Source organism: Ambystoma mexicanum, chromosome 4q, assembly GCF_040938575.1.
Source record: "Ambystoma mexicanum isolate Mex_15411 chromosome 4q, UKY_AmexF1_1, whole genome shotgun sequence".
NCBI lineage: Eukaryota > Metazoa > Chordata > Amphibia > Caudata > Ambystomatidae > Ambystoma > Ambystoma mexicanum.
In genome coordinates, this window is record NC_090928.1 from 1189298696 (window position 1) to 1189315060 (window position 16365).

The 16365-nt window shown below is 47.9% G+C and overlaps 1 protein-coding gene across 1 annotated transcript in view; it reads right to left on the minus strand.

Annotated features, from left to right (window-relative positions):
- DNAH8 (dynein axonemal heavy chain 8) overlaps positions 1-16365 on the minus strand; it is an 8835797-nt gene that overhangs the window by 7331719 nt on the left and 1487713 nt on the right. Inside the window, exon 12 of the mRNA XM_069608756.1 lies at positions 4492-4638. Coding sequence (XP_069464857.1) covers positions 4492-4638 — 147 coding nt within the window. The remainder of the gene's footprint in view (positions 1-4491; positions 4639-16365) is intronic.

Here is a 16365-nt window from a genome sequence, read left to right on the forward strand (position 1 = left end):
CCCAGTTGGAAGATCCCTTAAGGCTGCTTCTCTGGCTTTCCTTGTCAACTCTCTTATCTTCTTAGAGGGGGGTTTGGGTGTGTTGGAGACTACACCTAAGGCCTTCAAAGCATTGCCCAACAGTACCTTGCCTGGTACCTCTGACTGAACACTTACAGGTATCTTTATAGTCATCTTGCTACACTTAATGATAGCTAGCAGTACTGGGCGCATTTGTACTGGGCCTCCTGCTAACTTGGTAAGCCTTTTGGGAGGTGTAGCAACGTCCTGAGGTTCAAAGAAACTTTCATCTACCACAGTTATACTGGCCCCAGAATCTCTAATGGCAAGGGTGTCCTGGCCATTTACAAGTACACTGTCTTTATATTACTCTTTAGTATTATCATAAATTAAATTATAGACCTCAATGTTCTGTTGTTCCCAGAGTCCCAGAGACACTAAAGAAACTCTAGCCTGAACACCAATGGGTTGTTCAGCTTGAGGGTGAAAGCTAGCCCCTGTCATTGGTATATCAACATCATGTGTGAATGCTAATTTGACAGACGGGATCCCTGAAGGTTTACCCTTGCATCTGGGATCTCCTTTCACACGGTCACCAGACCGACAAACCACACATTTCCCAATGTCTTTTGAGAATGGGGGTTTCTGATAACCTCCCTCTGGTTTGGGCCCGGAGGTTTCACTAGCCCTATAAGGTTGTTTTGGGGGATATTTACCTTTGTTATGTTTGTGGCCCTATTTTCGTGGGGGATTTTTGGAATGATCATTCTCATCCTTATTATGCTTGTCCCCTTCTTCTTTCTTGTGAGGAGACCCAGAATCCTTGTGAGTAGCCCTGTTGGCTACCCGCAAGTCAGCAGCAACTGCTAGATGCCATCTCAGCTCTGGGGAACAGGCATCAAAAATACTTTCCAGCATGAACAGACTCATCATACCTTAAGAACAGCTTACTTTGTAACCCTTAATCCACCCATCTAGGTTTTTCAGACTTTCACACACCCAAGTGGCCTACAAGTTACCAGCTCTCATCTTGTGGCCCCTAAACCGTTTTAGGTATTGGGGAAGGGTCTTCCCAAACCTGGTTACTAGAGCAGTTTTTACCAACTGCTTATTTGTCCATGAACTTCATCCAACTCCATCACAGCATCACAGCCATTCTGGAGGAACATAGAGCTTACCCTTGGAACAAACTAATGTTCACAAACACCTTGTACTTTACATGTAAGTTCAAATTTACTCAGCCAATCAAGAATATCAGTTTTCACATCATACACACTCAACAAATATTTGGGGAGATAAGGCTTCCTGCTTCTGGAGTGCTCCTTGCAAAGAGGACTCTGAAACAGAAGTAGAATCAAGGGCCAACTTTTTCATCTCTAGTTCATGCTGCATCTCTTTTTCCCTGAGTTGCAGTTTCTTCCTCATTTCTTTGTCTCTCATTTCAGACTGATTCTCCAGTTTTCTAAATTCAAGCTGCATTTTCATTTTCTCTATCTCTAGAACCAGCTCAGCTGACATGTTAGGAACAGGTAGGAGTGAGGTTAGAAGATGGGGAGCTGGATCAGCAGTTCCATCTTCCTCCATTTCATCATCTACCACATTTTCTGGAAGTTGAGGGCTAAGAATTACACTTTGACCATCATTATCTCCTAGATCAATTCTGGAAGTAGTTTTCAACAGTAAGATACATACTAGCTTCTGCCTTAAAGTTTTCCATACTGGACATCGTTTTAGTACTTTACAGTACAGTGGCCTTGAGAATGGATTCTTTGAGTGTAATACAAAGAGGAATCAATGTAATCTAACCTACACAAATCCCACCAACTGTAACACCACTGTTAGGGGAGTTTTCCTAAAGTCCTACTGGTAGTAAGACTTTAGTAAGCTATCCCAGTGGTTTGTAGATCTCCAATTCTTAGTATCAGTCTGTGCTAACTCAGACCTTGGTAGAATGGCAGAGCAGTCAGGCTTATCTGAAGATGAAGATGTGAGCTGTAGGAAAGTACACTGAACATTAGTTAGACATGCACACCAAAGAAACACTTATAATTTACACTTATAATTTATATAAAAGTACATATTTATTATATTTACAGCAGAATCACGTTAAATACTTCAGACGTTTACACTAGCACATTTTGGAATACTTGCGAATACACTTCAAAGGGCACTTTCACATTTGTGTTTGTTCGCAGTTACATGTGTAGCAACGTTAGGAAGGGAAAAAACAATGTTATCGTATTATAGGTTATTACGCGCACCTGTGGATTCTAACGATTCATACAGTAATACATTTATTCGGCAAACACATATTGTGAAGTCACTTAAAGGGAGGAAAATGGTTAGCTAGTGTTACATTAACTTGGTTCAAGGTTCTAGAGAGGGTTTCTTCGCACGGCAGGTCTTTTAAGTCCAAAATTCAACCCTAGTTAAAGGCAGTTCAGATAGGGCTCAAAGTCTTGACAGGCAGCAGAATACAAAGAGTTCATGAGGATTTCTTCCAGTCTCAAGTGTTATAGAAGCAGCAAGTTAACAACTAACAAGGGAGACCTGTAAAAGGACTTGATGCAGTGACACAAGCAGCAGCTTGAGTAGGAGGTAAAAGGGGGTGACCCTGGACATCTCTAGGTGCACTACAACGCTGTGGAGCGATTCCTGGAATCAGGTAAGCAATACCTTTTTCCCCACAGTACCTTAAATTAGAAGAAAATGTTCGTGTTGGATGTTCTGCGATGTTGTAGCTACGGACCTGACCTCCTACTTCCTCTGTCTGACGACTGAAGGCAAGACAATGGACAAGATCTCTCATCAGCAGTCTCGACGGAAGCCTTGTGGCACAGCTTTCAGCAACCTCTTGGTTCACTCTGTGGTTTTGGCGCCTTTTCTGCAGCACCAACAAAGGACATGAATAGCCCGGTCAATCTTCTTCGCTTCCTGCAGTCCCACACTCTGATGAGGGGGTCTGGGCAAGTTGGATCGGATCTCTGGATCCACTTAGGAGTTCAGCAAAGATTTGGCCAGATTCAGCCTTTACACAACAGTTGACTCGAAATGTGCAGCATGTCTTTTGGTATTTGGGTTCCACAGTTCTGGAAACTCCTTGAACCTCGGGAGAAAGCTCAAGTTTAAGTTCCTCTTGCGACTGGTTGTTCCCACCAGCCAAAGGGAAGGAGTCGTCCTCTTCGGAGCTCCTCTGTCACAAAGAAAACGGGGTCAGCAGTGGTTGCTTCACGGTGTTGCAAAGGGTCTGCAGGCATCTCTGGTCGTCTTCTTCTTTGGTTACTTCAGTTTACAGTGGTCGACTTGCTTTTCACTCTAGAAGCCTCACCTTTTATACAGTTCCAGCACACACTCCTCTGCAATCTCTCTCAGCATTTTACAGAAAGGGGCTTTTGTCCAATCAGGACAGCCAGACCCCCTGTGGGAGCTGGTCTGATTCAGGCACTCTGGCAGGCAAAGGACAGGGGGGTGGAAGACTCCCCCCCACTTCATGCCTGCCCAGACACTATGGTGCCTAGGCGGGGATACCCAAGGGTTTGTGCCAAAGGCAAAAAACACACACTGACCTCCCCCTCCCAGAATGGTAGAAGGGCTAACAAAGAACAACCATGCTAGTAATGGCAAAAAAAGAAGGAATGCGCCAAGTTTGTACTTGCGTTCCCCTATTGTGCACTACTTCAGTAAAGAAACTACACAATAGTTGGTAGAACATGTCCACTGCCACCAGCCATAACTAGGAGATTGTCTATGTGACTAGAAAATCACAGGAGCAGAGAGAAGGGGAATACTAGGTATCCTTTCGGCACTCCACTGAAGGTGGTGTGTGCCAATCTCTTAGACTATAGAGTTTTGGGAGAGATACTAAGTAGCCTTAAGAACTGTAGTTACTCGAGGATGTAGAAAAGGAATGTTAAAGGAGGACCCTAATTGTCCCCAGCAACACTGCGCTGCAGCAGTAAAAACACAGATGCCTTTAAGAGCTATGGAGCAGACAGAATCCATAGTACAGGTAGAAAACAAAGAAATAGAGTTCCAAAAGACAGCCCACAAGAATGAATGAGTGGAAAAAGGCTTCACTCATCCAGGATTGAAAGAAAAGGGTCCAGAAGACAGCAAATGAGCTAGGTGTCTCGCTAGGAGAGGGCATGAAGAATAAACATGATACATCTCCCTAATAGTAACCTGTTATATTGGTTATCCAATTGATAGTTATTAATGTGGGATGCTGATTTGTGAGCGAAATGGACTCATCTCATGAGGGTCACACCAAGGCCTTCTCTGGGAGGAGAAGGAGGCTGTGGGGATGCCTGTAGATTGCTCTTTACAGATGTACAATTGTTTATATTGTCTGTGGATGTTTTGAGTGATATACATGTTTTGTATTGTTCTATGTGTACATATCACAAAGATTGTAAAACACAAACAATGGCTTCCATTTAATTAATTCCTTACGATTATATAAACTGAAAACAATAGAATCTTTATACATACTTTTTCTAATCGTTTACAGAAACCTTCAAATTTCCCAAATATGTACATTTCCGAAACTTCAAAAGGTTTATCCCCTGCAGCTTGTAAAGTCTGCTTCCTTGCACTATGGAAACATCTCTGGTACTCTTTAAAAAGGAACATGCAGTCCTACAACAGAAAGAAATGCATTATGAATACATACAGCACGAAATGTTATTATTAAAGTAATGCAACAATCAAAACAATTCTTATTTTATTGTTTGTAAAACAGCAGCTCAAATGGTATAATAGCTTTTTGCTTTTTGAGCACAATAACTAATAATAATAACTCGTTATTATATAGCACTACAAACCCACAGGTATCGAAGCGCTGAACAAACAGTGGATATTATTATCCCACAGCGTGGTACTCAATTCATCGACCTCAAAAGGATGAAAGGCTGAGTTGGCCCTGCCGCGATTCAAACATGCATTAGCAGGCTGCACACAGATGAAAGAACGAGTGCTCAGCTCACAGTGCTATATGACCGGACGTAAATATCCTCAAGTATACTTACCACCCTTTTTGAATATTCTTAGCCAGCAAAGGGTTGAGATGCTAGTAGGACTGACTTACACCTGGATTATGTTTAGGTTTACATGAAATGCATATATGTCATCTAATATGGAAACCCTAGACACCCCATTTGAGCTACAGGAGCTGTGCAGAATGCTAGGGTGGGGTTCTAGGTGCCGGGGAAATGTGCACATCTTATTTTATATGGAAGACCTACACATCTCTTTTTAATAAACAGGATTAGTACATCACCACTCGCATAGTACTTTGAACCACAGAAAGTCTATTATTCACTCTAAATTGTAAGAAGGGCAGGAATTGTCAATCAATCAATCAATCAATCAATCAATCTTCTTCTTCTTCTTCTTGTTAGGATGACTCCAGAAATCTGAAGCCGGCGATTTCCATCTATTAAGATGATGTTCGCCAAGAAGAGCACCAATCAGCCATCAACCTTCACTAGATCTCATCCAACCTCCCAGTCTCCCGCACAAACTGAAGCAGGAACCTACACTGTTCATTCACCACCCCTCTTTTCCAACTGAACAGATCAGATAACCCCTGTACAACTACCCCAATGCCACTCATCCGAACTCTGAGTAATTCCCGCTGCACATCAAACTTCACACAATCCAACATATAATTAGACGCAGTCTCTGGGCAAGCCGCAGATGCCACTGATGTAACTCTACTCATCAAACACTTCCATCCCGCCAACCCCGCATGACCCACCCTAAGGTGATTCAAAATAGTTTCCTCTCTTTGTGTCAACTCTACCCCCCCTCAAACACCCGAACCCGCACTTCCGTGCACACTGCATACAACTGCCATCCCTCATATCCCATCAATCAAACTTATTTTGGATATAAATATCTATAAAAGTACAACAACCAATTAAAATTCAATGACATATATACCACATTTAAAAACATTAAAACAAACCCCTTGGCCAACCCCCTTAAATCAAAAATATATAACCCCACACATCTTTATTGCTTAAAAACGTCATTTTCCTGCATTAGTGTCTGCCAGAGATTTAGTACCCTGTTAATGAAAATCGACAAAAGTCAAGCCATCAGGGGGGTTTCCGGCATCAACAGAAAAAAAATCGTTCGGCGATACTGGGAGAAATGTTTCCCTCTAAGCGTGGGAACCAAAAGCTACCTCCTAAGCCTTGCATACAAGGACAGAACGATAGGAAGTGTGCCAGCCCCAGATAAAGGGCATCCTGCATGGATGCTCAATCCTGTTCTATTTGCTATAACTTGTCCCAGATTTAGACAATTAAAACATGCTCTTGTGATGTGGCATCGCTGAGATCTCTTGTGTGACCAAACCAAGTATTCCTTAATGTCATTTGTGGCCAGTAGCATGAAACGTCTGTTTGAGGGTGTCACCATCTCCAAGGTTTCCCTCTCTTCATGAAGCAAAACATCCCCTCTCAGGCCATTACCATGGTCAATGGCCTTGGTTCCTCGAAATGCCCCCCAAATGTCCATTCTGCAGCATTTGTTTAATACAAAGAAACCATTTAATGTTATTAGCACCGTGCTGCCTCATAATATTCTTTAACAAGTGCTGGGTTAGCGAGGCCTTGGGATCAGCCCAGACGCTGAACCACAACGAGATGGGTTCACTTGCTATCTCGTCTGTAATATAAGTCAAGCCCAGCTTGTTGTGGACTGCAAAATATGGGTCCAATAAAGGTAAGGCCAACAATATTTTCAGAAGACATTTTTCTTCATATTGAATGGCCTTCTGATTCACATAGCCCCAGATAGCTGCACCATATTTTACCATACCCCTGGTTCTAGCCATATAGATTGATCTAATGATCTTTAGTGGCTGTTGCCTAAGGTGCTGCATGAAGCGAAAAATACCCCAGAGTGATTGCCTTATCTACACAGTTGTTTTATGAAGTGAGCCTCAGGGCAAAACGCCTCAGATAAGCGCACCCCCCCCCCACGTAATCGAAATATTCCAACCACAGAATGGTCAGCCTTGTACCACATGGCCCTAAACTTCCCCTTCTTCCTTGTTGGGCTACAAAACATGACTGCAGATTTTTTAACCTGGAGGTCCAACTCTCCCATATCTGTTACATAACTGTTAATTAGTCACTGCAAGGCTCTAGAGGAACGAGCTATGAGGACAGAATAATCCCCCTAGACTAGAACCGGCAATGTCATGCCTCCTATTTTAGGAATGTCAACCTGACAGTCTACTAGTACTTTACATAACCTGTTTATATATAGGGAAAATAAAATCGGGGAAAGGACGGACCCTTGTCTGACCCCAGCCTGGATTGAAAAGCAAGACGTGAAGTGACCATCTGACCCTGATCTAACACAAGCCCCATTCCTCTCGTGTAGTTCGAAGGCCCTCAGCACTTTCCACAACTTACTTCTATTAACTTTGTCAAATGCAGTGGGGGGTGGGGGAGCTAGCCGGCATGTGAAGAGGACGCACCTTTTGTGAGCTCTGTACATGTGCCCAAGATATGCTGTAAAAGTACGCTGAACGACTTGATAGACGCCTGGAAATCGGCAACATCACTGCTGAAGACATCAAGAGGCACCGCCTGAAGTTACATTGCTCTAAGTGACCAGTTCTGGATGTACCACCAAGTGAAACTGCGCTGTGGCACCAGGTGAAAATGGCAGCTGCAGCCCAGCTGTACATAGTGGCGCTGGAGTGACTGCCCGGGGTCCGCTGAGGCACGCACTAATTAGACCAGATCTGCTGCGTTTTGGATTGCACACTCAATTTGCATTTATATGTCGGAAGGATAGCGGTGCAGGCTGCTGCGTCTCTGAGACCTGTGAGTGGGGTTTAGAGGCTGACCAGCCCCCGTAGGGGGCGCTAGAGGCACAGCCTACATAACGGGCTGTCCCCTCTGGCCACTCCCTTTTGGGGGTTGGTCTACCCTCTACTCTTCCTACTTCTAGGCGGAGGAGGCGTCCCCAGGGACCGGGCTTCCGGTCGGGTTTCGTTGGTGACGCTTATAAGGGCAGGAGCTGCAGGCAATCAGTCTCTTAGCCCAGCAGTTCCCGCCGTGTGATGATAACATAAGTCGATTTATCATGTGTCCCCGGGGCGGGTACCATCGCGGGTGGTTTACCTGGACGTCTTGCTTTCGCTTTATGCGTTCTCTGTGCAGTCGCGTGCCACGTGGGTATGAGAGGTATTTGAGAATGTTGCCTTTGCTTTGTGTTCCCTGAGCAGCCGCCGTGCTGCGGGGGGTTTATTTCAATGTAGCATGGCTTGGATGTACCCAGTACAGCTTGCTTCTTTTTGATCGCCGGCAACGGCGCAATTGTGTCTCGAATGCTATGTTGTGGCACATATTGTGAACGTTTTAGGGGGCGCTGCGCAGCGTACAATGAAAGGCCGGTTTGTCATTTTTCATATTTTATGTTTCGTGCCCGCCGCACCATTTCTAAGGATCGCGAAGCTAACGGGTCAATGGTCTTATAGGGCCTTCGATAGCTCAGTTGGTAGTGCGGAGGACTGTAGTGGAATTTCAGAAATCCTTAGGTCGCTGGTTCAGATCCGGCTCGAAGGACATTTTCTCGGGAGGATAGCTCAGTGGCAACGTGCTCGCCTTGGAAACAAGACGACACAAAGAAACACTGGTTACGATCCCCGGGTCTGAGACTATTAATGAGTTGATGGGGTGGTTAATAGAGACTTTCCTCAAAAAAATTGACACCTTTGCATGTGCCCCGCTTTGGTTGGATCGCCGGCGCTTTTTAGGTCAGCACCGCAAAGATGTGGCATGCATATATTGTAAAGTATTTACGAGGCCACCGCGCCACGTTGAAGTAAATACCCAGCGTTGTGTGGCCGCCGCGCCAATGGTGATGATTGCATGGCAATATTTTGACTCAATGTTTTGACAAGTATATGTTTTAAACTGTTTTAAGGGGCAGCCGCGCCTCGTGGAATGAAATGCCCATCGTTGGTGGCCGCCGCGCCAATTGTAATGATTTCTGTGCGTGCGTGTTCCGTTTGTGTTTCGGTCCGTTGTCAAATGTTTGGAACGAATATATGTTAAAATGTAGGCCACAGCGCCGTCTTCGGGTCTCAGCGCCAGGTGTCAGGGAACATTGTAATTTGGGTTTTCCAGCATTTTATTATTGCGGTACAAACTGTGTCTTATTTGGGTCAGGCCGTGGTGCGATTTTCTACATTTCGGTAACGCGGGCCGCCTTTGGGCCTCCGTGCCATGGTATACTGGTGGTATTTTTTATTTACAATCTTTTCCATAATAATCAGGGGGGTAATGTTTTGTTACTGGTGCCGAGCATGCAAAACACGGTCCTGCTTAGGGGTTGTGTGCGCCGACAAAACAGGATTTGTTTGTGTGGCTTTCGTGGGGTTTAGCCGGCCGCACCAGGCTTTCAAGTAATTGAAGCCGCTGCCCCCCATGCTGAGATTAGGGTGAGTCCGTAGGAGATGTTGGATAATGTCTGTCAGCCAGTGGGTTGGCACAGCGGTTTAGACGGCCGTGGTAATAGAACCAAGGTTGTGGGTGCGCACGATCCCACTGGTCATGTATTAGCCACTTTGTCATACCAATCCGGGTTGGAAAACACCTTACTCCTAGTTCATAGTCCCCTTTCCTCCATACTTGTGGGACATCTCTCTGTCCTGTGGGACGGGACCGGAGCACTTTGTAAAAAGCATCCAAATTATTTTCAAAAATGTGTCCCTCCTCTCTTTCCTGCACAGGGCCCGGCACGCGGCCGTAACCCCGACCACCTTGGCTCCGCCCCGCGCATTGCCCATCAGTCCTTTCCTATTGCAGGGTCAAAGACCCATTAGCAATAACAGAGGAACCTTATTAGAGGGGACGGTGGGCTGGCGTATGGAGGAAATGGGACTATGGACTAGGAGTAGGGTGGTCACTACGGTGAGTAACCTGGTAATACTCCTACATCCCGTCCCCTTTCCTCCATACTTGTAGGAGATTCCAAAGCATTCCTTACAGGAACTATGGGTGGATGGAAATACCCCTTACTGAACCAGGTTCTTTAGCACAGCCTGACCAAACTGAGCGTCAGCTCTAGAGCTCATATCGAGGCAGTAATGCTTACAGAAAGCAAATGGGGAGGCGCAAGTAGCTGCCTTAGCGATGGACTCCCAGGGAACATATTTCTGAAAAGCACCCGCGGCTACCTTGCCCCACACCAGGTGTGCATGGATACTTTTAGGAGGCGTCAGCTTTTGGACGGTGAAAGACTCCCTGATACAGGCGGCAATCCATCTGGAAATAGATGCCTTAGACGCCGGCCTGCTCTGAGGGTTACCGAAGGTCACAAAAAGTTGAGAAGAACTCCGGAGCTCGGAAGTCCTGTCCAGGTAGAACTTAAGAGCTCTTCGGACGTCAAGACAGTGTAGAACCCTTTCAGCCTCTGAGGCAGGGTTCGGAAAAAAGACCGGAAGGGAGATCGACTGATTCAGATGGAATTCGGTCACTACCTTTGGTAGGAAAGCCGGGTTTGTCCGAAGGACTACCTTGTCCTTGTGAAAGACCAAGAAAGGATGCTCCACCGACAATGCCTGGAGCTCACTCACTCTCCTCGCTGATGTAACGGCGACCAGAAAGGACACTTTTCAGGACACGTACTTGAGGTCAACCGTAGCCATTGGCTCAAAGGGTTTATGGCACAGCGCCATCAGGACTACATTTAGATCCCAAGGCGGGTGCGGACTACGAACCGGAGGGTAGAGGCGTGTCAAGCCAGCAAAATGTCTCTTCACCACCGCGTTAGTTAGAGAATAAGAACACAGGTCTGTAGAAAGGTAAGCGGAAACCGCTGAGAGATAAGTCCTGCAAGACAGAACATGAACCCCTGACTCTGCTAGGGAGGATACGAAGGACAGCACTGTGTCAATCGTTGCCACCCTCGGATCCAACTCTTTCTCCAAACACCAATGACAGAACCTGAGCCATTTACTCTTGTATTGAGATCTGGTCAAGGGTTTCCTGGCTGCCTGGATAATGCACATGTTATCCGCAGACAAACTCAAATGCTCTAAAGACTTGAACTCAGGCACCATGCCGCCAAGCTGAGCGATTGTGGGGAGGGGTGCCACATCTGTTGTTCCCCTTGGTGAAGAAGATCGGGAGTTACTGGTAACCTGATCGGCGGATACACCGACAGGTGTTGAAGTTCTGAGAACCAAAACCTGGCCAGCCACCACGGGGCTATCAGTAGAAGAGAACAGTTCACAGAGTTCTTCAACTTCCAAATTGCTCAATGAACTAAGGGCAGAGGCGGGAAGGCGTAAGCTCTCATTTTGTGCCATGGAATCTCGAGAGCATCCCCCAGAGAGGAGGCTCCCAGCCCTCCTCTGGAGGCGTACTGAGGAAGCTTCTTGTTTACGGCTGTGGCAAAGAGGTCCACCTCCGGTGTGCCCTTACGCGAGAAAATCCATGAGAGGACCTCCGCCTTCAACTCCCACTCGTAGCTGACCACTGTCCGCCGGCTGAGGGCATCCGCTGTGACATTCAGCTGGCCCGGTATGTGCACTGCAAGCAGCCAGACCCCATGAAGCACGGCCCACTCCCAAATCTGGATGGACAGGTCCACGAGAGGTGGAGACTTTGTTCCCCCTTGCTTGTTTATGTAATACATTGTTACCACATTGTCCGTTCTTATGTGGACCACCTTGTTGACAATGAGCGGTCTGAACGCCTTAAGTGCCAGAAAGATTGCCAGAAGTCCAAATGATTTATGTGCAGGAGCTTGTCCTGAGGTGACCAGAGGTCCGAGACCTGAAGAAGATCTAACGTTGCACCCCACCCCAAAAGGGAGGAGTCCGTCGTGATTGTCACCATGGGGGCTGGGTCCTGAAACCCTGCGCCCACCGACAGGTTGCTGAGAGATGACCACCAGTCCAGGTCCACTCTCATGGAATCCGGAATCATTATCTGCTTGGAATCCGGGTCCACAGCCTGACGCCAGGAACTCCGAAGAGCCATCTGGGTCCGTCTCATTTTGAGACGAGCAAGAGGAAAAGCCAGTGCACACGAGGCCAGGAGGCCCAGAAGCCTCTGGAACCACCAGGCTGTCATGCTCTCCGACTGTGCAAACATCTGACACGTGGCCAACAGATCCGCCATTCTATCCCCGGTCAGATACACTCGGCAGTCGATCGTGTTCCAACGAAAATCCAGGAAGACCAGGTCCTGTGAGACCGTCATGGAGGATTTCCGCCAGTTCACCGACAGCCCAAGATGGAACAGGAGCTGAAGGAGAGACTGGAGGTTGCCCACTGCTGCCAACGGACAAGGGCTGCATAAGAGCCAGTTGTCCAAATAAGGATACACATGGATACCCTGGAGACGAAGATAGGCCACAATCACCGACATCATCTTCGTGAAGACACACAGCGCCGAGCTGAGGCCAAAAGGAAGCACCCGAAACTGGAAGTGCTCCTCTCCCAAAGAGAAGCAGAGGTATCTCCTGTGTGGATTCCAAATCAGAATATGCATGTACGCATCCTGAAGATCCACCACGCTGAGCCAATCGCCCATCTGCAAAGAGGAGCGAATCTGGAAGGGCGTGATCATCTTGAATTTCTCTTGGGATAGGAAAAGATTGAAATGGGAAAGGTCTAGGATGATGCACAGGCTAGCCTGGTTGGGTTTGGGCACCGTAAACAGCCGGGAGTAAAAGCCCTCCCCTCGCTCTCCAAGGGGAACGGGTTCCACAGCTCTGAGGTGCAGAAGTTTCTGAACCTCGGCCTTGAGGGAGGGTGAGCCCGACAGCTGAAAAGGAGGGTTGAGGGGTGGGGTAGGGGGTAAAGGTAAGCGGAAGCCCGCTCGAGCGACTGACAAGACCCATCTGTCTTCTGTGATGGTCTGTCACGCCTCCCAATGAGACGCAATGCGTCCTCCCACCGGGGTCTCGTGCGAGCCCAGAAAACCCACATTTGGTAGGCTTATCGGTGGCGGTGCCACCTGAACCTGATGAGGAGGCTGAGGAGCGGGAGAAAAACCGCGTATGCTGTTGTCTACGGCAGTTATTCCCTGCAGGAGTATCCACTCTGCGAGATTTGCGGTCGAGGAAGCCCCTAAAACCAGAGGAAGGTCGACTTTCGGACAACGATCTCTGGGATTTGAAAGGACCTTTAACCAGAACAGACAATGATTTAGCCGTCTGAGTGCTATCCTTGGTTTTGGTGAGCTCTACATCAGTAGAAGAGTGAAAAAGCTCCTTACCATCGAATGGAAGGTCCGGTACCTTGTCTTGCACTTCCTTCGAAAACTTAGTAGCATGCAGCCACGCTTGCCGCGAGGTATCAACCCCAAGCATCAGACCCCGAGCCGAGGTGTCTACGTGATGAGCCGCAGCCTCCAGGAGATCCTGGGCCAAGACCCTGGCATCGGAAAGGCCACCGCTGAAGTCTTCCAACTCCTCGACCAGAATGTGCTCCTCAAACTCCGACAGACCTTTCCACATCTGCATGTTAGCTCCTGCCAAAATCAATTCTGCATTGGCCTGCCTGAGCTGCAAGGCCGAATTGGCAAAGATTTTCCTCCCTAGGGAGTCCAGGAGCTTGTCCTCCTTTCCCAAGACCTGAGTAACCGTCTCGCAAGAGGATGCTGCAGGTCGGGATTGCAACGTAGCCGCAGCCACCACTGTGGAGGAGGGAGGCAGACAAGACGACAAGGCCACTTCTTCCGAAGAATGCAGCCTGTACCTCGCGTCAATCTTTTTATTGACAAAAAGTCCCGAGTGTGGCTTTTCCCAAACTCTTCGGACCTCGGCCAGAACGTCCTTCTGCAGGAACAGGCCAGTATGCTCCAAGGGAGACAAGGTGAACGCCCCAGAAAGCATGCCCTCCTGCAGAGCGGGTGCCTCGGGCACCGGAACATCTAAGAAACTCATCATGTCCTGTACCCGGTCATGAAAAGCTCTGATAGAGCGGGGAAGGTCCTCGTTGTCCTGATCGCCTTGAGGGTCATCTGACAGGTCAGGATCCTGCTGAGCCGTGTCAGGCACTGCCTTATCCACTGGGGACAATGTTGGCAAAGGCGGAAGAGCAAGGGGAGGCACCACGGGCAAGGGAGGCGCTGGCGGAACCACCGGAGGGACAGGTGGACATATCTCCTTGAAAAGCCCTTTGAAATATTCCCTCATGGGGTTGGTGCGCATAAGCGCTTGAAATTTACCGAAAAAGGCGTCCTCAGGAGATTGTTTCGGAACCTGAGGAGGCCTCTCATGAGGTGGACAAATCCAGGGACGTAACTGAGAAGGGTGCCACACCGGCCCCTCCACCGATGTATCCACATAAATCAAGTTAGCCGCCCCCGCGGGTAATGAAAAAGTGTGCGGAAGAGGCATCCGGGCATTCCAATCATAAACCGGCCAGTAAGGATGCGCACAAGGGGCCATAGTTTCACCCAAAGGACCGAACCCTACACCAGGGGCCGATGGCGTAGTTGTAGGGGTAGTACCTAAAATGGCCGCCGTGGTCGTGGCGGGAAGGGCCGCCATTTTGTCCTCATCTGAGGGGAACTGTGGCACTTGAGGAAGTGAGGCAGGGGTCCCTGTCGATGGGTGGGGGTCTTAATTTTAGCCTTAAAGTAAGGAACCTCCGCAGAGCCGGTACTATGAGGCCTGGAATGTTTCTGCGACATACCAACCGCCAACTGAGCCTTCGAAGGAAGGGCCTCGGCACTGTTGGTAAAAGAAGAACCTTTCTTCTTTGCCCCCTCAACAGATCTGGTGTCACCACAAGAGCGGGAACGGTGAGCAACCGCTTTCACCGACAGGGCCTTGCCCGGCCCCTCAGAACTGTTGGTAGCCTTAGCCTCTGTACGAGGGACCTCGGACCTAGGCCCAGTAAAAGCCTTATCGGCACGGGCCTCGAACATCCGTTCAGTAACCACAAGGCCAGCCAAGGCCTCGGGGCGCACCCCGGTTTTGTTTTTGAGGGAAGCCGAAAGAGAGGCCTCAGAGCAAGCTCCGGTACCCCACGACTCAGTAGAACTAGGCCTACAAACAGCCCCCAAAGGAGGGGCCTCGGAGCGTACTCCAGTGTACACAGGCCCCTTACGGTAACCCTTGGAGAAAACTCCGGTAGAATTATTAGGCCCGACAGGCACCTCAGGGCGAACCCCGGTAACAGAGTGATCAACGCCACTCCCGGCCCGAGAGGAACCTGGGAAGGTATCCCCCGGTCGGGGTGCTCTGAAAAGTAAAGAACTTACCAGGCATTTCTTCTTCTCATCAGTGCAATTATGGAAATGTCAAAAGCTGAGAGAGCAGGTTTTGCAATGTTGAAGCAAGTTCTCATCTTAAAATTTGGAAAGACTCCTGCCCAATACTTGAAGAGATTCAGAGAGTCCCAATGGTGTTCCGGACCCAAACACTCTAAACAAAGAGGATGGGGATCCACCCTCGCGAAGCGACGGTGACACGATGAACAGTCTGGAAAATCTAATTTAAAAGACATAGACAGACTAGTAAACGAACGCTAGCGAGAGCCAGAGAGAAAAACAGGGAAGAAAATCTTCAGAGGATGCAAGTGCGTCCAGCCCCGATCGTGTGGAGAAAAGGACTGATGGGCGATGCGCGGGGCAGAGCCAAGGTGGGCGGGGTTACGGCCGCGTGCCGGGCCCCGTGCAGGAAAGAGAGGAGGGACACATTTTTGAAAAATATTTGGATGCTTTTTACAAAGTGCTCCGGTCCCGTCCCACAGTATGGAGGAAAGGGGACGGGACGTATGAGTATGTCAGATTTATCACTACGTATTCGAATGATCACTCTATGATCAGGCAAATATTAAATCGGAATTGGCATCTATTACAATTAGATTCTGACCTGACGTCTTTTACACAAAAGAAACCCCAAATTGTGTTCACAAGAGCGAAAACATTGAGGAACATTGTCAGCCCATCACTGATTCCAAGTATCAGTGACAGCTAGCCATCTAACTGGCTAACATCAGACATTTTTGGGTTTAGGAAATGTGGGACATGTTCCATGTGTCCATATGCACATGCACCGGCAATAAAATTTCAAAATGAACATGGAATTTACCTGACCATCAAACAGAATAATAATTGCCGTACTAAGCATGTTGTTTATGCTCTTATATGTATTTTTCAAAAAATATACATCGGAAGCATGATACGTCAACTCCGAACACGTATTCGTGAACATCTAGCGGGTATTGGTAGCCAAAATCAGAATTTACCACTAGCCGTACATTGGTAACAAGAGCACCAAATGGCAGACAAGAAAGACATCAGATTCATCGGTCTGAAAAAATAAAGGCTTGGTACAAGAGGAGGAAACCTAGCGCTAGCATTACGACAA